General features: G+C 34.4%; 1 protein-coding gene across 2 annotated transcripts; it reads left to right on the plus strand.

Moving 5' to 3' along the window:
• Positions 1-2: 2 nt before the first annotated feature.
• Positions 3-19492, plus strand: LOC128244769 (serum paraoxonase/arylesterase 2-like). Of its 2 annotated transcripts, none has more exons than XM_052962846.1 (9): positions 3-94; positions 5054-5124; positions 7032-7087; positions 8031-8220; positions 9352-9475; positions 11079-11279; positions 11437-11518; positions 11969-12106; positions 12810-19492. In XM_052962846.1, the coding sequence occupies exons 2-9, from the start codon at positions 5061-5063 to the stop codon at positions 12981-12983; spliced, it is 1029 nt and encodes a 342-aa protein (XP_052818806.1). In that variant the 5' UTR covers positions 3-94; positions 5054-5060; the 3' UTR covers positions 12984-19492. The 2 variants fall into 2 exon arrangements, with proteins under 2 accessions (XP_052818806.1, XP_052818804.1); XM_052962844.1 differs by having other exon boundaries at positions 8-138.
• Positions 19493-24600: the final 5108 nt, after the last annotated feature.

Genomic DNA, 24600 nt, shown 5'->3' on the forward strand with positions numbered 1-24600 from the left:
AGTCTGTGTCAGTCGGGAGCTTGATTCGTACCAATTTTTCGTGTTTTGTCATTTCTTTCGATATAAGACGAACATGTACATCCAGATCGTCATTGTTAGTATTTCACTCTTGTTTCTTCAACATGCAATTCGCATTGCGTAAGTTGTTTCTGATTTGTTATCTATCTGAATTGACGCTTTTTCGTACCCTTGCAATTCGAACCACATGGGTTTGAGGTTACACACCACCTTTGTCATTTCCTCTAGAATTCAATGTGAAATGATTATTTTTAGACAACATTTAAAGGCATTTCGAGCAAATGCAGACTATGATAAACATGTATATTCTTAAAGTACAAGGTTTAAATTACCTTTTAAGCCAATAAAAGGGGGGGGGGGGTCAAGTTATTCCTAAGAAAAATCTCTCCACTGAAAAACAAATTCTAAAAATTGCACAGTCCGACAGGACAGTTCTTCCAAAATGACCTTTCAACTATAGGGCAGCAGTTTATGCTTAAATCTTAGTCTAAAATAATAGACGTGTTATACGGGATTCTTCCAATCCCTAACGTCTAAACGGGAATGTGCAAAAAACGGGGGTGTTTTAAAAATATTGAAATTGTTTTAAGTGAAGTATTTTATTGTTGAAATTGATCATAAAGAGTAATATTCTTATTTTACCATGTAAGTGAAATGTTATTTTGCACTAAACAAGCATTTAATGCATAAAAACAAGTTGTTTACCTTTCCAATAAAACGAAAGTTGACTGACACAAACAACAATTATGGGAAGGGTAACAACTCGATACAATCGTAATAACTCGGCCTCCTCCGACAAAGCTTCGAGATAGACATTGTTATACAATCGTAACAACTCGGCCATGGCCGAAATGTTCCGAGCGATTTAAAACTGTGCCCTGAAGCCTTGCAGGTGCCCTTCATGTATATATCATTATGTTTTGACAGAATGAAATGAAGAAAAGCCGTCAAACTCATAATTATAAGTTGGATAAAAAAAAATTGTGTACGGAACTAATATAAAATAACAGTATCTGGTAATATTTCTTGTTTTTATGATATTTTATAGACGCTATATGCTTTAACCCGGAATCCTGATCGGAACAACTACCCACTTTTGATACTAAACAATTTGTACGTGAAGGATTTGCCATATCAAAAATCAAAAAAAAAAATCCGTCAACGTACAATTATTTGGACTAGCTTAAATCTCTATTCTAAATGATAAATCAAGCTATAATAGATACTCAAGGTATAAAAGTTTCAGGAATAATGATATTTTTGATTTACAGTGTATTGAGCATGTGAAAACATGTTTATCAGTCATAATAACATTATTTTTTTTATTGAGAATTTTCCACACAACGGAAGTACATATGACGCAATGGTGACGTCATACCTTGATCATGGTAATTATGGCATTAATTTTATCTGATGATGTCAGGATGGTTATGATCAACCTCATAAATATACTTTGTTAATGAGAAAATTAATTAAAACATTTGTTTTGGAGAAAAATACGAGGACATGGCCAGAACCAGACAATTCAGTGTGTGTGGGTGGTATGGGGGGGGGGGGGTTCGGGGGCTGGAGAGGTGTGTGCCCTCCGGCTTGAAGAAAATTTTGACTTCTTTGGATGAAATGGTGCATTTTCCAGTACCACTTGACTCGATAATAGCACAAATTTTCCAGCAGATAGCCTTTACAGCACACTCTCTGGCCTCATACTCATACATGTATGTAGTTGTGTGATTCCCTACTTCTTTACATATCACTCAGTATTCATGAATCCTAGGGAGACAGCAAAGAACAAGGTCATACTCATATACATACCATCTTTAATACAAGATATATGAACATTTATCAGATAAAATTTTCAACTGTAAGAAGTTTGAAGTTCTTACTGATAAGGATTAAATGCACTGATACGAACTGAACAAATCATATAAAAACTAGGTGTATTTTTATTATTTATTCAAACAAAAGGACATTGTCATGACACTACACTCTGCAACACTGGCAGCTAATAAAACTTTGCAAAGACTGAATAAATGTGCTGATGGCTCTGCAATTTTTTGAATGTTTTTGTTTGAACACTGTCCAATAGAAGTTTTTGAACACTTGGTAGAGCCATTCACCAAGGATTCTTCTACCTAGGCAATGTCTATCTTAACATCTCAGTGGCCACATTGTGTCTTTAGCATACATGCCATATTTTCTGGAGACCATTCAGGGGGATTTGTTCAAAAGTCTGAAAATTCAGGGGGATTTTGGTAGTATTCAGGGGGATTTTTTAGCAGATCTAATTCGGCAAAATTTCAAAGTATTTTAAGACGCAAGTACGAAAAAAAAACAAATTGCCAGAAAGACTGGGTTCCCTACACCACAGTCTGAGTTCCTAAAGTTTAGGAACTCAGACTGTGGTGGAGGAACCCAGTCTTTCTTCAGGACATGATGCCTTTCACTGTCTGTCACGGAGCCCTGTCGCTTAATGTACGAGCTGATATCTTTAACATCAACCGCTGTCAGACAGCTGGGAAAAACATTCTTAAAAATGTTTATAAATACTAGAATAAAATTTGCAACATAGATACAGTTGGTAAGCTTCACTCCAGTTTCTCAAATCAAAAATGACAGATGATAGACATAAGGTTTTAAAGGTCAGAGTACACATGCTTGTGTCCGCGCTATAACTTACTTATGCATTGATGGATTACCATATAACTTGGTACAAATGTTGTCCTCATTGAGACGATGTGCAGTGACCTTGACCCTGGTCCATACCTTAAAGGTCAAGGTCACACGAGACATTTAAGGTCAGAGTACACATGCTCGTGTCCGCGCTATAACTTACTTATGCATTGATGGATTACCATAATTTATAACTTGGTACAAATGTTGTCCTTATTGAGACGATGGGCAGTGACGTTGACCCTGGTCCATACCTCAAAGGTCAAGGTCACATGAGACATTTAAAGGTCATAGTACACATGCTCATGTCCGTGTTATAACTTACTTATGCATTGATGGATTACTATAGAACTTGGTACAAAGGTTGTCTTCATTGAGACGATGTGCAGTGACCTTGACCCTGGTCCATACCTCAAAGGTCAAGGTCACACGAGACATTTAAAGGTCAGAGTACACATGCTCGTGTCCGCGCTATAACTTACTGATGCATTGATGGATTACCATAATTTATAACTTGGTACAAATGTTGTCCTCATTGAGACGATGTGCAGTGACCTTGACCCTGGTCCATACCTCAAAGGTCAAGGTCACACGAGACATTTAAAGGTCAGAGTACACATGCTCATGTCCGCGCTATAACTTACTTATGCATTGATGGATTACCATATAACTTGGTACAAATGTTGTCCTCATTGAGACGATGTGCAGTGACCTTGACCCTGGTCCATACCTCAAAGGTCAAGGTCACACGAGACATTTAAAGGTCAGAGTACACATGCTCGTGTCCGCGCTATAACTTACTGATGCATTGATGGATTACCATAATTTATAACTTGGTACAAATGTTGTCCTCATTGAGACGATGTGCAGTGACCTTGACCCTGGTCCATACCTCAAAGGTCAAGGTCACACGAGACATTTAAAGGTCAGAGTACACATGCTCGTGTCCGCGCTATAACTTACTGATGCATTGATGGATTACCATAATTTATAACTTGGTACAAATGTTGTCCTCATTGAGAAGATGTGCAGTGACCTTGACCCTGGTCCATACCTCAAAGGTCAAGGTCACACGAGACATTTAAAGGTCAGAGTACACATGCTCATGTCCGCGCTATAACTTACTTATGCATTGATGGATTACCATATAACTTGGTACAAATGTTGTCCTCATTGAGACGATGTGCAGTGACCTTGACCCTGGTCCATACCTCAAAGGTCAAGGTCACACAAGACATTTAAAGGTCAGAGTACACATGCTCATGTCCGCGCTATAACTTACTTATGCATTGATGGATTACCATATAACTTGGTACAAATGTTGTCCTCATTGAGACGATGTGCAGTGACCTTGACCCTGGTCCATACCTCAAAGGTCATGGTCACACGAGACATTTAAATTTCATAGTACACATGCTCATGTCCGCGCTATAACTTACTAATGCATTGATGGATTACCATATAACTTGGTACAAATGCTGTCCTCATTGAGACGATGTGCAGTGACCTTGACCTTGGTCCATACCTCAAAGGTCAAAGTCACATGAGACATTTAAAGGTCAGAGTACACGTGCTTGTGTCCGCGCTATAACTTACTAATGCATTGATGGATTACCATATAACTTGGTACAAATGTTGTCCTCATTGAGATGATGTGCAGTGACCTTGACCCTGGTCCATACCTCAAAGGTCAAGGTCACACAAGACATTTAAAGGTCAGAGTACACATGCTCATGTCCGCGCTATAACTTACTTATGCATTGATGGATTACCATATAACTTGGTACAAATGTTGTCCTCGTTGAGACGATGTGCAGTGACCTTCACCCTGGTCCATACCTCAAAGGTCAAGGTTACACTAGACATTTAAAGGTCATAGTACACATGCTTGTGTCAGCGCTTTAACTTACTTATGCATTGATGGATTACCATATAACTTGGTACAAATGTTGTCCTCACTGAGTGACCCACTATTTGGAAACTCTTGTTGTGACAACATAATAAGTCCACTCACGTCCAGGGAGGAATGATCAACCATGTATATACAAACTTCATGGCAAACTCTGGAGTGATTCCCTGAACATACAGATGATATTGTTAATATTACCACAAATTTCACGGTACCATTACCTATACAGGTGTTGAGGTCTGTAATTGGACAGGTAGCACCTTCGGTAGAGCACCTGCCTGTCAGTGCGGGGTCTCTTGTTTGTGCACGGGCCTGGCTGCAAACATTTTCTTAACCTCTGACAACAATCAAATCATTGCAGTGATATTAAAATTAGATTTAAAAAAAAATTCCTGTTTGTGGTAATAAATAATAAGAAACTGTGAGTTTGCATAATCTTTGATTTGTATTACCCAGGTACATCATGGGATATCATGTGACAGTGCACAATCACACCCCTGGACGATGTTCAGTTGTTCCTGGAGTAGGTAAGTAGTCCACGATGTTCTTACAAAATTGAGTGGTCTATACACCCAAACTTTAGGCAGGACACATTAAACTAATCCCATTAGGACACCCCAGTAATACTTCAACTTACAAATATTAATACATGAATTATTTAGGCTATTAAGCACCTCTATTATCATCATTATATGCATCAATCATCATCATTGGTGAAGAAGTACATACTGATTGATTGATTGATTGATTTTATTGATGAAATAAATGAACTACATCAAGCAACTGTTTACTAGTGTTGTGCCGATGATCGATTATAATCGACAATTGATCAAAGGCCTACAACGGCGACAATCGATAGTGAAATTTAAAAAATTGATTATAGAAACAAGGGATGTAACCGCTACCGACTTTGTAACCAGTAAAATTAATGTCATGAAAATATGTTTTGTTTCTGGTTAATGCTAGTTAATGTAAAATGTTCAGGTGGTAATGTATGAAGTTACCTGCTCATATACTTCTCAACTCAGTAAGTCAATACAGTAACTCATTACAAATTTTCTTTGTAATTTAACTGCTAAAGGATTGGTTCCTAACTTTTCATTAAAAGTTTTAAAAGTGATTTTTGAAACATGTTACCGTTTACTTCTAACCATGTAAGAATTTGTTTTTCTCAGTTTTCTGAAAGAAATTGTTCTTTTAAAACAAACAGATTTTTTAACTGCTTGATGTACTTGTAACTGACTGATTATTAAAATAAAAAGAAATTGATATCTTTCTCTGTGTTTATTTTACACATGTATACAATACTAAATGTAAGACAAAAGTAGTGCCTGTGGTCTCATGTTCTGTATAAGTATCTTTTACACACTAAAGGATAGTTGCAGTCTGAATAAATATTGTAAGGAAACATTGGTTCTTATAATTGATGCATGTACTGTATCTGTTGGCCAAAGATAATTAAATAATGATTAAATCAATTAATAATCGATCATTGATCGGTTTCATAAACCGATTATCGATAGCTAATTTTCTGTCCGATTCCCAGCACTACTGTTTACATTATTAAATGCATTCATATTCATGTATGACTGCATTATTCAATTGAATACATGCATTCATTGAACTTTTAATTTGATTTGTAATGATTTTTATTACCATTTTGTATTTTCATAAGCCTGAAATCGATAATACCCAATCACCATAGCCTTTATGCATGTACTGCAATGATAATTATATTCTTTTCACTTTTAGTTCTTCTGTTTTCTTGAGAAAAAAGTCAAGATATTGTCCTATTTTTGGCATACATGGTCATCGGCAGCAGAGTTGGTGGACAAAACGTTTCCCATGAAACTTGGTACACATGTAGCCAGAGACAATATACACATGTACTTTAACATACAAGCCATATCCCCCGGCAGGGAGGAAAATCCCCCGGAAATTCGACCGATCCCCTGGTCCCCCGCCGGGGGATCCATATCCCCTGGATTTTTTTTTCAAAACATGCTTAAGGTTGACAGTGGAAAGCATCAATAATATGAGTATGAGATTCCATGAAGGACCATGATGACTTAGTCCAAAAACTATTGTAATTTGAGTGTATTTCTGTATTTATTGTTATATTATAAATGCAGAAATTGCGCAAATTTTCGCCACGTAAAAATCCCCTGGTGTAACATCAAAATCCCCTGGGAAGCCTCTCAGAAATATGGCATGTATGACTTAATTGTTGAGAAATGCCCCTTTTTTTACTGAAAAACAACAGATGAGTGTAAGGGTTTGCTCTGCAGTGCTTTTGTTAAGCAATTTCAAATAAATCTTAACAAGACAACATAATAATAATTATTACAAGTGCTATTAGTAATAGTCTTTTACACAGTCTTATAAAAGAAAAAGAAAATAATAGTTTTTGTTAACTGTGTCTTTCATTTTCTAGACCATGGAGCTGAAGATATGGAAACCCTGGCTGATGGTAGAGCCTTCATTACCTCGGTATGTAACATCTTCACGCCAGCTAGATGCAAACCTCCAGCCGCTTTTTAGTGTGCTACCAGTGCTCCGTTTTTCTCCTGATTTTTTTCCCCCTACCTTTAGTAGGTAAAAAAAAACCTTTTGAAAATACATATAAAAAAAAGTTTTTTTTCTTTTTTTTCTAGGCTAAGCATTGACCTCTTCACATTTAGGAAATGTAAGATTATAGTGCCATTCATGAATATGTTGATAGGTTTGTTGAATAACAGGTTTGAAAACAAGTTGAGCATTATATACATCATTTTTGTATGTTTCCTCTTTTTGCCGTAACAACGCTATTTTTCATCTATCAAAGGGCCGTGCCACCATTCCCTTGAAAGTGGAAAAACACTGGTTACATGCAAGAAGTTTCATGACTTATTTGTTATTATTTTGAAAGAGAATAAACCTGCTTTGTATGTAGATGGAATTATGAGTCAATATTTGGCAGCGTAAGGTCTAATGCATGAAAATGACAAAAAATAACTTTAAAAGTGTATGCTATATTTTGACTTTATCAACGTTGACGTCATTTGATGTTGATGTCATTTCCTGTTTATTATATACATACAACCTGATGAAGGCCAAATGGACGAAATGTTGTTTTCATTAATAAATAAATTGTATTGAAGTTGGACTTCTTTATTTATTACCATAAAAAAGAACTGACAAAACCTATTTTTAATTTTGTCCAAATAGACCCACATATCTAACACCAGAAGTCTCGCACTTCAATTTTACGTCGGCACTGGCTGTCCTTGAGGTTATCAGTCTAACAGGTGTGTTCTCAAAAATGAATATATGATCATTTATATTCATCTTGAGATCACACCTGTAGGATGCCAATTCTTTTCTCTTTGTAAATTTAAGACACTTTGATGTTACATTGATAAGCTATTTCTTATGAAATATTGTTTTACTGCAGGGATTTCAATGGCCGTTATCTTCAAAACATTTCAAACAGCTGTATAAGGATCAAGGTCGAAAGGGGAAGGTACTCTTGTTTGACTTCAATAAGCCAGAAAGCGGAGTTACGGAACTTGCCATGGACCCACAGTTTGATGGGGAAAATTTCCATCCACATGGAATTAGCGTACTCCAGGATCCAGACTCAGGTATTTCTACTAATGAAGGTCCACAATACTCAATATATCAGTATTAGACAGGTAGATTTTAGAAACAACTGGGTTAGTTTTATAAATTAGTCAGGCATTTTCCCCCATACCCTATTTTGTTTATAACCAGCAGACAATTTTTTTTTAGACCATTAATTTTTTTCCCCTTTAGGGATATATTTTTCGATAGATGGATCGCACATGCACTGTAACAAAAGTTCATTCATACTCGAGATATTTGATGCATTGATCTTTAAAATGACTAAATAAATTTAAAATGCATACCTCAAAGTATATTGTGTGGGTATTTCCTATCCATGATTGCACCAATATACATAAATCCACGTGCGATTTTGATTGTTCTCACCAGGACTTCTAAAAGTTTGAAATCTAAATTTGTGTGGGCCTGTCGACACAAAAAATGGCAGAAAATGTCTTGTGTTTTAATTGAATTAATATTAGTGTTCAACTGCAAGATGTGTAAATATATATGTATCTATAATATAATTATAAGTTTTAAACTATACAAAAGAAACATTTGACAGTCTTGAGCATTTAAAGTGACACTCTTATTCAAAATCAATACATACACATGTATAACATACATCAATTTTGACTTTTAACCTTGAACAGTTAAAGGTTTAGAGTCAAAATTGACTACTTACTAAATAATGCATTTATGGAAAAATATTAATTACTGATAACAAGATTGTAACTGTGTTTTCAAAAGCAAAAAGCGCAAAACATATTAAATGATTGGTAAATGTTTACTGTGGTCTACTATGGTCTCATAAGGTAGAAATACTGTGTTTTATGCTCATTTCTTTCAAACAGAACCATTATCGTTCATAAGAACCATTGGTTTTGACATTTATTTATCCTTTATGAAATATTGAAACAGTATTATTAATTCTGGTAAATCTTATTTGGGAGTAAGAGTGCATCTTTAATTCTATGAAGGCATCCTGGTCTTCATGAGGATGTTACAGTAAAAGAACAGGGTGCAGCAGCCTTCCATAACCCTTCAGCTAAAGCCCTAATTTCTGGTATTACAAGGAGTGCATACATGTAGCATGCATGTAATTGCATTCCAATAGAAACCCTCTAAATGAAGTCTTACTTGCATTTCAGGGAAAATTTTCCTGTTCATTGTGAACCACCCGGAAGGAAAAGATACAGTTGAGAAATTTGAATTTATCCAAGAAAAACTGGCTCTTGAACATATTGAGACCTTCTCTGATTCAACATTTAGAGTGTAAGTATTTTGATAAATGAGTCCTTTTTAAAGCAGCTTTTGTGTGCGATCAGATTTATATCTTCTGAGGTATATGAAGCATATAGTCACTGTTTTGTCTGCCTGTCCGATCTTCTTACAGTCCGTCTGTCACACCCTTGTCCGGTGAATAGCTTCATAACTACTGGTGGGATTTCAATGAAATTTTAACATACACGAAAGGCAATATACACAAGATGAAGAATTTAAAGCAGTGCTGAAAAGCCAAAGTCCTACCTTCAGTAATTTCCAGTTTATCTCCCCCTTTCACTTTGATGGTATGCATTAATGAGGAAAATGCTTGTTCGGACCATACCTCAAAAAGTACTGAAGGGATTTATTCATTTTAATGAAACTTGGAATACAGATTGATAGCAATGCGTGGAAGTGCAAAGCACAATAGCTTAAATCATACCTTCCATATTCACTGAACTAGTGCTGAAAAGACCAGAGGACTCCACGCATACTTTGACCAGCCCAATTGAGTTCATATCCCTGATAATGACGTCAAGCTCGCAAATTATTACTTAAATTTACACCAATAGTGCATTATTTTATTCAAGCATTGTTAAAACAATAGATCATTTAATTAAAGAAACCTTACAGTAATCCTTTCTTACTTTTTTTACATATTCTATAAATGGAACGACCAGACTATAACTGGAACCATTTTATCAAATGCCATCACAATGACGCGGGAAAAGATCAACCACTTGAAATCACTTTTAAACTTAAAATTGAAACACTTATGACAACAATACATTCAAATATCATAAAGTAACACTTTCTAAAATGTTGATTTATATTGTATGGGACTTGCTGAGACAATACAAACAATAACAAGATGATTAATTTTCATGTATATTGTTATACAATGAATTGCGATCCGAACATATTCAAAGATGTGGCGTTCATTGGATGATAACCGCAATTGCAGAAAGACAGTTCATATAAGGAATGGAAGTTGAGGTGTAAATATTTGTTGTATGAAGTCAGGGGAAGGTTTCAATAAAGATCGTATTCGATCTTAGTTGTAAATTGAAATGATCTTATTGTTATATTTTCTTCATATTTCCACTTTGTCTGAATTGAGCTTCCAGTATTAAAAATGGACAAATATCAATAAGAATATAGAAAAAAACCAGTGTATTGCTATTTGAAAAGTTTATGCAGATTTAAGATGATTGAACTTTTGATTAATATCTTTTCATGAAATGGGACTCTAAACCTTTAAATTAAATATGTAAATTCACTTTTAAATGTTTTTCATATTTAAGGAATAAATTTATAATGTTTTTACAAAATTTATACAAACAAAATCACTACCACTCTGGGTAAAATAACACGAGTGGTTGCGAAACAAGACACATACATTATCGCTTGTTGCACATAGATGTACAATTTGCAGTACGTTTTTAAATTTGTTCGCAAAATACCACTTCAAACCTATTCAATGTATACACACCTGGACAAAGTAGTGTCTACAGATACAAACATCTCTTGCAAACTTTCTAATATCTTCAGACTGGTTTCTTGTAGCCTGGTGTAATTACAACAGCTAAACCAGTCCACTCTTTCGCTTCAGGTTAAATGATGTTGCAGCCACAAGCGAAAACAGTTTTTATGTCACCAACTATGTACACAGTAAATCATCCTCCCTCTCATTCATTGAAATAATCCTCCTTCTACCCTGGGGAAGCGTGGTGTATTACGATGGTGCCAACTACAATGTTGTTGCTGACAGCTTGGTCATACCCAATGGAATCTTGCTGTCAAAAGATAAAAGGTAAATACTTTTAGAGTTAATCATTAATTATACAGGAAAAATTGCCTTCGCCTGTACCTTTTTACGAAATTTGATTTTTTTTAACATCTTTATCTTTTTATGAACAAAAAAAGAAATTAATGTTGCACTCAGTATTAAATAATACATGTTTTTTCAGGTATGTTTACTTGGCGAATAACTTTTTTGCATCAATCAGCATTTTTGAAAGAGATGAGGATGATAGACTCACAATATTACAGGTAACTAATATTAAACATATATAATATTACAGCTAAAAAATATTACAATTATTCACTATTATATTTATAACACCATAACAGGTTAACAATATTACAGATAAACAATATTACAAGTCTTGTGAACATCTTGAACAATTATTGGATTGAAAAAAATAATTGCTAAAGGTTTAGTGGGGGGGCCAATTCTTGGCTGTCGATTGATCAATTACTGCCGAGTGCCGATAATCAACCAATCACTAAACCTAATGAAAAAAGGTTTTTGAATCAGCAATCATTCAAGATCACAAGACTTTTTTCAAATATTACCCAGAAAAAGCTGTGCAGAAAAGCCCATAACAGGGGACCAAATGTTTGGCGAAATTTGCACATTGACAGATTTAAAAAAATGAACACCCAGGTTGGTATAGGATTGCACTGTGCTCTTTGTTTATCTATATTCTACTTCTCCAGGAGTTCCCCATACATTCCTACCCAGACAACTTGTCACTGGAACCGAAGACAGGAAACCTTCTGATTGGTTCCATACCTGTCGTTCATATGATGATCAAACATATGGACGCTCCGGATGTAGATATGGCGCCCAGCAAGGTGAGAAGTCTTTTTTAAATAATGTTGCTCACCAAACAACTGAGGAATTAAATGATCATTCATATGACTTCCAATATATAGAAGCCCCAGACGTGGACAAAGCTCTTATACCAAAACGAGGAACCTTACACTTGATGTATGACTCTATTAAGTGTGTTTGACTTACCGAATTTAAGGATAAAATAGTATGCAGAAAATGATTAAAAAATTTGCCTGTGTTCTTAAGATCACATTAATGGACTTGCAATCAATTGTTTCATTTTCGGGAGATTGCCCTGTATACCAAACAAAATGTTGAGTTTTTATCCGCTTTTTCTTCTCACTTTTTTATCTGAGTATTATCTACAATAAAATTCTGTAGTTAAATATAAATACACTATTTTACTCTTCTTTTACATTTCACCTTGTTTCAACTACATGGTAGAATATTTATACATCGACCTCAACCAAAGGTGGGCTGAACGCATGACCTTTACCCGACTTGCTCATTCATTAATTTATTTTGCTGCTAAGAGTTCAGTTCTAAGGGTTTGAGCCACAGTTGGGATGTCAGCTGTTTCTGAGTATAAAAAGTAAAAATTACGGCTTGAAGTTGACTTTAGTCACTTGATGAAATATCAGCCTTTGTTGAGGTATCGCTCTTGTTAAATGGAGAATCACAAGCTTTTAAACAAGAATTTATGATTGAACTTTTTGTGTTCAGGTGCTGTATATACACATGGACAATGCCACCACAGTGGGAGAGATTACAGACCTGTACACTAACGACGGTCGACAAATATCCGGGTGCTCTTCAGCGACAATTTACGACAACAAAATGTTGATGGGTTCGGTTATTGATAGACTGGTGTACTGTGATGTAAGGACGTTGGAATAATTTTTGAGAATAAAATGATGATGCTCAGTTATCGATGTACTTCCCTGTGTTCAGTTAAAGATGCACTCCTACTCACAAATAAGATTTACCACAATTAATAATATTGTTTTAATATTCCAAAATGGATGAATAAATATCAAAAACAATGGTTTTTCTGTAGGATACAAAGTTGAATTTGAAAGAAATGTGCATAAAACACAGTATTGCTAACTTTTGAGACTATAGTAGATCACGGTAAATGATTTAGTATTCACTAATCAAATAATATTTTTGCGCTTTCAGCATTATTTAGTAAGTAATTAAAGGTTTATCAGTCAAAATTGATGTTTGTTTTACTGTGTTTGTATTGATTTTGAATAAGAGTGCCACTTTAATTTTACAAAATAAAGGTGCTTGAAATAACAATCCATTTCCTGTGTAACATTACAATAAGTTACCATGTGTTTTACGGATGTGGAGAAGGATGTTAATGTTTTTATAGCTCAAAATAAGTTGAGTAGGTAGTATTATACGTGTATTTTTCAATTTCTATCTTGCCCAAGACATTCCATAAACATGACTGCACATTTTACACATTATTAGTTTGTTTGTTTTTGTTGCTTTTTTCATGAACATTTTCTTTTATATAAAGCTGCACTCTCACAGATTGACTGTTATGACATTATTATTTTAAATGTCTCAGAATCAGCTTATTTTGGCATCAAAGCCATGAATGAAGTCATAAATTGTTATCTCATAATAGAAAAACCCTCAATTGTTTGGAAAACTGCCGAAAATTTCATTTTTTTAAAGTGTTAGAAATGCTTTTAGCCATAAAATAACAATTTTTGGACTCGTATATGAAAAACTGTGATCTGATCTTTTGGCAGCAGTCTTATCTCACTGGTTTTCACATAGTAATACGAAAAATGGCTCATTCCACGCTCATTCCACGACAAAAATATTGTGAGAGTGCAGCTTTAAAGTATGAACATATACAAAGAAAGCATTTTTTATACATACATATCATAATGTGTATGTTATTTCTATTTTCTAAAGAAGGAATATTTGGGTTGATTGTATAATCCTTAAACATAAACGTGTATGGTCTTATTCTTTGTTGGGGACCCAAAGCGCATGCTCTTGTAGCATTAAACTGTATATAAGGAATTGGTAGATGAAATAAAATATATAATCTCCCCTCATATTAAGAAATTCTAACATTCATACAATATAACACCAGCTATAATGTATCGTAGAGCAATACAATATAAGACATAATAAGACCAAAAAACAGTCTAGCTATAATTATTTACAGACCATTTTAAGCTTATCTTTACTTGCATGTATATTGCTCAGATCCTATGCTGAATGATATAGAGGATCATTATTTGTTTCATTGTAAGATCGTCATATATTTCACAGAGTCAGTACCAAAACCTATAATTTACGAGTGGCATAGCCTTGCTTGAAATATTTATTTTCGGTGTCCACCTGTTTTAAATGGACTTGAAACATCTTTGAAAATCTGCTTCTCATTGACCACAGTAGCTACAGATATCGGAGGCATCGTCTAGTGTTCCTCTATGAAGTTTGGTCAAATGGTGACCCTGGGTTCAAATTGGGCCAGACCTAGGGATAACTTGTTTTTATATAAACTTATATAGTTTAAAAGAATAGCATTTCATAGTGGCCCGCTACCAAATTTTTTCAAATTATGTCCCTGGGGTCAAAAGTGACTCTACCCAAGGGATCACAAGTTTGACATATTTGATATACTCATATAAGGAATAAACTGTAAAATATTTTACTTTCTTAGCAACCACTGAATTTAAATGCCATTTAATTGTGAAGTCATCTTTATCAATGTAAGCTTTATCCTTAATCCATCAGTTCCATGCTTTTTTTGTGTGTGTTGCATTCATGTTTGTTTTATGATTGTTCAGCGATGCCTTTTTTTTGGACTGAAAAACAGACAAGCATTGGACTTGACGTCGCAATTCTTGTTTTGAGGCACATATACAAATAGTAAGTTTATTAAACTTTAATGTCAAACAAACTTTATCAAAGCACTGAACTGCTCAAAGGATTGTGTCATCCAAAGGGAGTTTAGCCATTAAAATTATGTTCAGTGGCATTCTTTTGGGATTGTAGCCAACAGATATTCATGTTAGACTGTTTTATCATAAAAGCTTACTCTCTCTCTTTTACAGGAGTATATTTTGGGATTTATTTATCAATTATTTAAGTTGTAGACTGTAAATTTATTTTATGTTTACAGGTATTGACTTACAGCATGTACAGGCAAACTACATCGTCTTTAAATATTCTAAGTAAGTCACATGACATTAATCTAAATCAAGTATAACCACAATGTCAAAGTCACTTTACTTTTTATAATTGTTAAGTCTTTAATGAGTCCTTGATGGATGTCAATTTCAGAACTATCTGATTGAAAAATCAATGTTTGTAGTTATTTACTATATTGTCTTGTTTCTTGTTTGTGATTTTGTGTTCTATGTCTTTGGTGTTTGGCGTTTGCCCAGTGCCACTTAACCGGGTTTATATTTAATAAATTAATTAATTATTTATTTTTGCTACTGAGCATGTTTCTGTAGCTTTTTGCATAAATATTCTCATGTTATTTGTATACCATGACATTTTAATCTCCTTTGTTCATCATCGTTGTCTGTGAGGGGCGTGCAGAAATTTGACCCTTGGCTATAACTCATAAACTTTTCAAGACATACAAGTGAAACTTGGTACAGATGTTGCAAGTCGCTACAACACGCATATATGTACCACTGCGCATATATGTACCAAGGCGCATAATGTTATTGCTGAGTTATGACCTTTTTCCTACTACAGAAAAAAACAGACAAGTGTTGGCATTCGCTCGGCAGGGCTTCCATTAAAGGAAGTTTGGAAGTATATTACTCCCTAGAAATGAGTTAAAACTTCCAAAATTGATTCCTTGGAAGTATAAAAACTTCCATAATTTTGAAGAAAACTTCCAAACTAGAATGTATGGAAGGTCAAAATATCAAAACTTGTGCCAATATTACTTTTATGGTAACAACTTCAATCAGTCTGTAAGAAAAGGTTGCAAATTACTTGATTTTTAACATACTAGTTAAAAAAGAGTCGAAAAAGATATGGTATTCGGGAGACTTAAACTTCCACATTTCAGTGAAAAACTTCCAAAATTGATGGACAGAAAGTTCAAACTTCCAGTTTTAAATTCTTAATGGAAGCCCTGGCTCGGTGGTGCTTATGTGATGTTAAGTGTTCTTGTTATTATTATTTAGAAATGGTGCTTTTGTTAATGTTATTTGCCTCTGCGTTTTTTTTAGCTTGTCTTTGTTTTTTCGAGGTATTGTTGTATCGTTGTCATCATCAGAGTAACCATGCAAATGTGTTATTGACATGTTAAGTGTTTTTGTGAGATATTCATATGAGAAAAATGTTTGTTAGGCCAAAAAAAATATTGTTTGTTTAGGGTAACCTTCCCAAAATTTCTAGATAGGGTAGGTAGGGATTTTTTATTTTTTTTAAATCTGTCGAAAGTTCAGAGTGTTTTCTTGCACATGGCAGTCTTTCCTACATAACTGTCATTGCCTGACTTTGTTTTATCATATAAACCATACTTCTGATTAAAATCTGCATTTATCCGCCCTTCGTAACTCTCTATTCGCTAACGAATATTTTTTTTGCTCAGAAACGGAAAAAAGAAATAGTTAGGCTCGGCGCATTTTTATAGGTAAGGTCGGGTTACCCGAAACAGACATATATTTTTTTAGGCCTTATGATAATACCGTTATGCATATATAATTTTATCAAATCCCATCGCTATAGCTCAATAAATATGGAGTTTTGCCAATATGCCGACTTACAAAAAAAGGCAAAGTTGAAAATATCTTGTTTTTGCTTTTCATTAGCAGTAAAACATGTATCCAGTTATTGATTGGTTAGATACGGTAGCTAAATTGATGGTCTCATGCTAGTCATTTAGGGGAGCAGGACTTTTCAACCCCAAGACTTTTCAACCCCTTCTCAAAACGAAGACTTTTCAACCCTTAGACTTTTCAACCCCTATTTTAAAGACTTTTCAACCCCTACCTGTTTGGACTTTTCAACCCCTAAATCAAAGACTTTTCAACCCCTAGTTGAAATATTTTGATAGCCATATTGAAGACTTTTCAACCCCTATATCAAAGACTTTTCAACCCCTATTATTTTTGTCAGACAGGTGTTGCAACAAACCTAACCAATTGTTATTGAAATACAATTAAAGATTTGTTAGGCTTTTTTGTTACACTTTTCTCCAAAGTATTTGATGAAATTTACAAAGGCTTTGCCTTAATTTACTAAGCACTTAATGGTTAGTGTTTTTCAAAATAATATTCCGAAAATTAACAATGGTACGGTAAAGCAAGATTTTGATGCCTAGTTACCCTGAACATGCAATTGTTGTATTATTCTGAAGGATATTACATATTTCAGCGAATTCACATATATTATGTACAAAGTTATTACCATAATGATGGCCATGATATTAGAACCTTAATTAACTGTCACTTTCAAGTTACTATAACCTCAAATTAAAGGTGTTATGAAGCCCCTTAATCCCTTAGGAATGTATGACCATGTCACACATGTTGCCCATTAATGAATGTGCGACCTTCATCTCATTCTTTAATTGCATATATGAAAAGACAATACAATGTTTATAGCATTTTTTTTACATATATACCACTTTATAATAGAATGTCCTTACATTTTTTAAACTGAGAAATAAAAAACGTTGATAAAATCTTATGTTACACTTATGTAATTTGAAAGCATTTGGAACTCAATCTATAATACATTTTTAACATCTTTGAACTCAATGTATACTTTTGTATTTCTTAAACATTGTCTGCTAAATCTAGATATTTTGAAATATTATGAAGATTTTTATTTAAGTTCAACTCATTTTATTGTCTTTTTTATTGATGACAAAATGTTTTTAAAAAAGTGTTTAAAAAAACTAAAAGAAAAACAAACGCTGTTTCAATTAATTTATGGAGCAGTACCATGCACATAATATATTGTGTGAGGATTTCCTCAGGGAGATTTATGGCTAAGTGACTAAATAGCTAAATGGACCGTCGAGCATTTTTTTTTTATTTATTTCAATGTAAATATTTAATGAATTATAGTATTATTATGTGTTTCAAGTATGTATATTTTGTATGTATTACATTTTTTTTTGTCTGTTATATTTTTAGTCTTAATGTATTCTTGATTTTTAAAAGATTTTCAGTTTAAGGAGGGGTTGAAAAGTCTTAGCACTTTTAGGGGTTGAAATGACAAAGGGGTTGAAAAGTCTTTGATTTCACAAATGACAAAGGGGTTGAAAAGTCTTGGGGTTGAAAAGTCTGACAGCCGTCATTTAGTATTTCAGTTCTCCAGTTGCAATTTCACTATTTCTGTGCCATTCAGTGTCATTTCATTGTAATTGGATTTAAAATTAATGAATAATTATTGTTTTTGTGATTTGCATGTTTGTAAATTGAGTCGACTTTTAATTGTCTTCTTGGGATTTGGGATTATACAGGTGAACCCCTTTGGCTGGAACTCCGAGGGACTGGCGAAAATCCCTCGAGCCTCGGAAAAGCCGATCGAAGCAGGAATGCTTACAGTCAGTATTGATAATATCTGTCATGTGTTCCCGTTCCGGATCGAAATATCCGACCCGAGGGCTTGCCGAGGCTCGGATTTTTCTATCCGGAACGGACACACATGATAGATATTTTTTCTAGCATACCTTAAATTACATTTTTTTTGCGAAGAAAATACATAATCTTGAAAGCGCGTTTTTGTACATTTCACCAAAAAGCGCGTGCGATGATGTTTACTGACGTCATGACGCGCAGTAATTTGTATGCACTGCATACGTCAATAAGTTCCTTCGCTATTATGTCTTTTAAGGCTTATTTTGTTTTGTTTTTAAGGAATATTTTGTAAAGTTAATGTTAATGGAACTCATCTATTGAAATCTCATTACTATGGTTACATTAAGTGTTTAATAAAAGAAATGGAAAGAATTACGTCACAGCGCGTGACTCATCTGGCATGGGGGTATGCCAGATGGAGTTTTCCAGCACGGCTGAAATCACCGGAAATGCCTATCCGGTGTGCTAGAAAAAGAAATAAGTCCTTCACATCCAGTTCGAGCCAATGAGGAATTCGAGCCAATGAGGAATTCGAGCCAAACGAAATCAAGCCAACGGGGTTCGACTATAAGTATAAATGTGTGCTCCATGCTTTCAGATTGTTATTTGTTCTATGCCTCTATATATCTTTGTTCATTTACATGCTTCTATGTGTTAATTGTAACGTTTTACCTTCTAATGCTATAATTATTTACCAAGCATTTGTGTCTAATAGTATTCCATTTATGATTCAATGGAGAAAATATAATAACATTAAATAACACTTGCCTGCTCTTTTGCATTTATATGGACCGGAATAAAACGTCAATGGTCTGGGAATTCATTGCCCTTTAATACGGTTGCCAGTTGATAAATTCCATTGCCTGTCTAATATCGCCTGCCCAGTCCTTTTCAGACTTACTGGGATCATTTTGTCAGGCGATGTCGCCATCCGCGTTGGGATCCATGTCCATCATGGTGTCATATTAACATGGCCGCTCTCGAATATAAGCGTTTGTTTTCCAGTCGTTACCACACTTGGTCACAATGTTCATTGATATAATATTACTAAGTTCGATCACCAGACAGATCGCGATATGATTGGTTACAATATTCATTGATATCATATCTTGGCTAAGTTGGATCACCAGCCAGATCTCGATACTAACACCAGAGTTATGGCCCTTGAATTGTCGAAATCTGATTAAATTTACTTTGTCTGCTCTCTTATTTGAGCCGTTCTTATCTCATCTTCACTAAACGTGGCTACAATGTTTATAAGCCTTATCTTGACTTAGTTTGATTAACAGCCAAATCCTTATCTTAACTCTTTAAAGTTATGGCCCTTAAATTGTCAATATTTACCTAACTTCTTGTTGACCAATCTCTTACCTGTCCATTTGTTTTCCCATCTTTACTACAATGTTTAAGGGCATATGATCTCAAACAAGTTTAATCAACAGCAGCACTACACGTTCCATTCTAGAGTTATGGCCCTTGAGCCGTATTCATGAAGCATTTTAAGTCGTTTCCTACCTTCAGTGGAATTTTTAAAATATCATAATCAAATCAAAAGGGATGTTTAAGGGTTTTAAACATTAAAGAATGTTTTTATTCAATACCGTCAATGAAAATAATATGTTTTGATTGTTTTTACTTTTTATTTCATATGACTAAAGAGATACTAAGGAGAGCGACTTCAGTTTGAAAATGACTTAAGAAGTTTTATAAATACCGCCCCTGGTATTGTCGAAAACCAAATGACCAAATTAACGTTGACTGTCCTCTCATACTCAAAGTTTTTCTTCTCCGATGTGATGACAATGGTAATTTGGATCTCATTTGCTTTTAAAAAACACACACAAGCATATAGCATTATCTATACCAGAGTTTTAACCCATGATATCGTCATACGTGTTTATTCCACAAGGCAACAATATCCGATTAAGACCATACATGTACTTTGATTATATCAACTGACCAACCAATGAGTGTGTTGCGCGAATGAACTAGCATATGCTGAATAACTATATTTCAAATGTTTTACTTTCAATTTGCCATGCTTTCCTCGAAATATTCGAGGAATAGATGCAATCAGTGATTTAAATGAATACATTACTATTCATGAGTTTATGTTAAAGTATATAAATGTGTGTAAATGAAACTATCTTCATTTTCTATGGCGCGTTAAATAATATTACGAAGTTGGGGCATCACCCGACAAGTGGAAGATTTTAGTCATTACTTGTATGCAGTAAGGATGTAATTCTTATACAAATACCAATCATTTTATTTCGATTTTATTGCGATGTCTTTTTGATAATAATTGTGATGATTTTCTGTTTTTATACCTCGGCTTCAAAAAGGGAAGAAGGGGCTTTATGAGCATCACGCGCGTTCGTCCGTCCGTCTGTCCGTCCGTCGGTCCGTACGTTGTGTTTTTATAAGGTCCATATCTTTCTCATTCGTGGTCGGATTTTAAAATCATTTGGCAGAAGTGAACACCATAGCTTCAGATATAATTCATCTGCACACAGGATAAGTCGCGCATAAGACCCGCGTATCTACCTTCAAGGTCACAGCAGCCTTCTGAACATAGTTAATGAAAGTATGTTTTGCTATATAAGCCTTACTGATAATAGTTCGTGTCCGGTCCATATCTTTTTCAATCAAATTTAAAAACATTTAGCAGAAGTGATCACTATAGCATGAGGATGTGTAGCCGGCACGACCCATTTCCCTACCTTTAAGGTCGAGGACACAGCAACCTTCTGAACATAGTATATTTTGCTGTATAAGGCTTACTGATAATAGTTCGTGTTCGGTCCATATCTTTTTCATTCATGGTCGGATTTTAAAATTGTTAGGCGGATGTGATCACCATAGCATGATGATTTGTAGCCCGCAATACCCATGGTTTTATCTTCAAGGTCGAGGTCACCTTCTGAACTTTGTATGTTTTTCTATATAAACCTTACTGATAATAGTTTTTATCCAGGCCTTATCTTTCTCATTCATAGTCGGATTTTAAAAATATTGGACAGGAATGGCATTCATAGAATGAGGACGTGTCGCGCACAAGACCCGCGTCATTACCTTCAAGGTCACTTGAACCTTTTGCACTTAGCATGTTTTGCTATATAAGCCTTATTGGTGTTAATTTGTATCCGGCCCATATGTTTGTCATACGAGGTTGGATTTTAAAAATATTTGGCAGAAGTGACCATCATTATATAAGGACGTTTCGTGCACCAAAACCTTTGTCCATTTCTTCGAGGTCAAGGTCACTGCAATCCTCTAAATTTGATTTGCTACATTACTGATAATTCTGCGACACGTTTCAGTGAAACACGTTCCACTTGTGTTTTTTTAATTCTTCTATCCAGGCAGTATTTCCGACACCTATAAGGCGTTCGGGTTTCTAAATCACATTCTGTGATAGCTCTAGTTTTAAAATATTAGTCCGTTATTTTATCAATAATAAAGACATTGAGATTGCAGTGATCCAGTACTTTATGGCTACGGTGTTCTTAATGTGTACGGCAAAGTATCCATAGTTCCTATTTTATCTATAATTCAGTCTTTCCGTGATTTTATGTCAATATTTTTATATCGCTGATATCAATTCGTTTATAATTTGACGCAAATTTGGTTGCCATAGTTTCAATGTTTTTAAGCACTATAAACGCTGCAAATTTAAGTCAGCAAATACGATTTCTAAAAGAAAAGAGTTGCAAGTTACTTCATGCATAGATATAACTTCCCACAAAGATAAACATTTTTTTCTGATTACTTCATTTTATTAAAACGACATATCCTTTAATGTCAGTTTCGAATCAAAACCTTAAATCACTATAGTGCTTAGAGAAAATGTGACCCCTTTTGAATCCGTTCATAGAAGAGATATAAGCGACACTATGTCCACGTTAAGTTGGAGGTTCTTAAGTGTTCCTTGTATTGGAGTATTGAACAGAACTGATAACAGTTAGGGCAAGTCATATCATGGAAAAAGGAGATTAGAATAATTTCTTTGGTTTTCATGCGATATTTGTGTAACATGTCTGAAGAGAAGTGATGGACAATCGGCTGGATTTTCCTAATCGATTAATCGGATTAAGTCGATAAATATCAGAAAGTTAAAAAAAAACACATTCTTTGTCATTTTATATCTAGTTAATTGGTAAATAAAATCACATTCGTCGCATGGCTTAAAATAAATTAAAATAGAGAAGTGCAATAGGTATGAAGATTGTAACTTGGTAACTGTTTTCAACAAACAACAAACACATTTATGTAATATTGTCAACAAAACATAACAAAAAACAAGAGTATTGAATACTATTATTAATTAAATTTAGTGTTTAAGCTTGTATTTGTAGATCTAATTTTAAATTTGATTGCCAGTGAAGTGTATTATTGCAAACATAATTATGATTCCCAAGAGTTAAGTCATTAAGTTTAACTGCTAAATTGAAATGAATATATCCGAGGTTGTTTTCGATAAAAATGACCTTGCCCATTTGGCGAGGGCTCCGTTAAGATTGTTAGTCATTTAAGTTTTGACAGAATGTAACCCTGGTTCTTTAACGTGCACCAGTGTGAAGCACTGGGACACGGGGCACATTTAACGTCCCTCCCGGAGGACGATTAGTATTTTAGTAATGCGACGGGGAATCGAACTTGTGACCCCTGGATTGATAGTCAAGTGTGTTACCACTAGACCACGGATCCGGCAAGACCCAAATACGAGTATAAATAAGCTAACATACACACATAAAAATGGCCGAGGAGTTCCGAGTGTGCTCTTTATTTTCAAAAGTTTATAACAAACAATGGAAATATCGCGTCATGGAAGCTGCCACTAAAAACTAAACATCTCATTAAACTGTACAATGTACAGCTGCTTGGCGATTATGACTTTTATTTACAGATTGTAAGGCTCTCTTGTAAGTTGGGATGTTGTGGTCGAGTGAACAATTTCATTTATAAGATTAAACAGGTGTTGCCTCTTTTATGATATCCAATTTGATACTATAAAGAATAGCTCATTTCTAGAATTAATTACCAGATGTTACTAGACTGGAATGGTACTATATCGATTCAGCAAAATGTTTAGTCTTAGTCTAAAGACTGTATTAAAAACATTTATTCAAGGAATATATTGATATAATTTCCTCGAAATTTTGCTTTGTAAGTGTAAGTTCAGCACTATAAATCACAAACTATCAATAGAAAAACGTCGCTTTTCAATGCTGAAAGAAATAGCCGGTGTGTTTTTCACTTGATTCTAATACTTTTTGGGGTTGATAAATAGCACTATTAAATGGAATGCAGATATTTTAACAATGCATGAAAAAAAATATATTCAGCCATTTTATATTAGGCATCCAAATGGACATGGAATCGGGGAGCTAGGATTTGTTATTGGTCCCTGACAGATTCGAACATTTGATTGACTTTATCTTGTGCTTGTGGAAAAGGCATAATTTTGTAAAATGATTTCGGGACAATCTCATTCACCTCAGTCTCCAAGTAAAATCTAGATTTTAATGTGTTTGTTAATTTGGTTGCTGTTTTGGCTTATAATGTTTGTTGAAAATAATACATATGTTCTACTTTTTATGGCACCATAGTACTCTTCTCTTTAAAACTGTCAGTTTGTTATGTACTGCATGTTATGATACTTGTTTTATTTAGAGTTTTTAATCTTGTCCATGGAACTTTAACCATAAAAGTTATTTTCAACTTACGCAAACAGCGCGATTTCATTCGAGATCATATCCAAGTAATTGTTTTGAAGGTGTGCGCCATCTTGTTTCGGATCGCGAAATTGTGTTACATTTATCCGGTTTAGAGGTCCGTGTTGTTTTTTCTTCAAATATTTGGTGTCAGTTTCATGACTTGCATTACATGCATGTAACATGCCTTTTTTTAGTTTAAAC

This window comes from Mya arenaria, chromosome 8 (genome assembly GCF_026914265.1).
Source record: "Mya arenaria isolate MELC-2E11 chromosome 8, ASM2691426v1".
Lineage (NCBI taxonomy): Eukaryota > Metazoa > Mollusca > Bivalvia > Myida > Myidae > Mya > Mya arenaria.

Excerpts from the sequence above, each read along its gene's own strand:
- LOC128244769 (XM_052962844.1), top strand. The coding sequence starts at position 74 with ATGTACATCCAGATCGTCATTGTTAGTATTTCACTCTTGTTTCTTCAA. Across the intron at positions 139-5,053 it reads CAACATGCAATTCGCATTGC|GTACATCATGGGATATCATG; the intron begins GTAAGTTGTTTC and ends TGTATTACCCAG. Across the intron at positions 8,221-9,351 it reads ACTCCAGGATCCAGACTCAG|GGAAAATTTTCCTGTTCATT; the intron begins GTATTTCTACTA and ends CTTGCATTTCAG.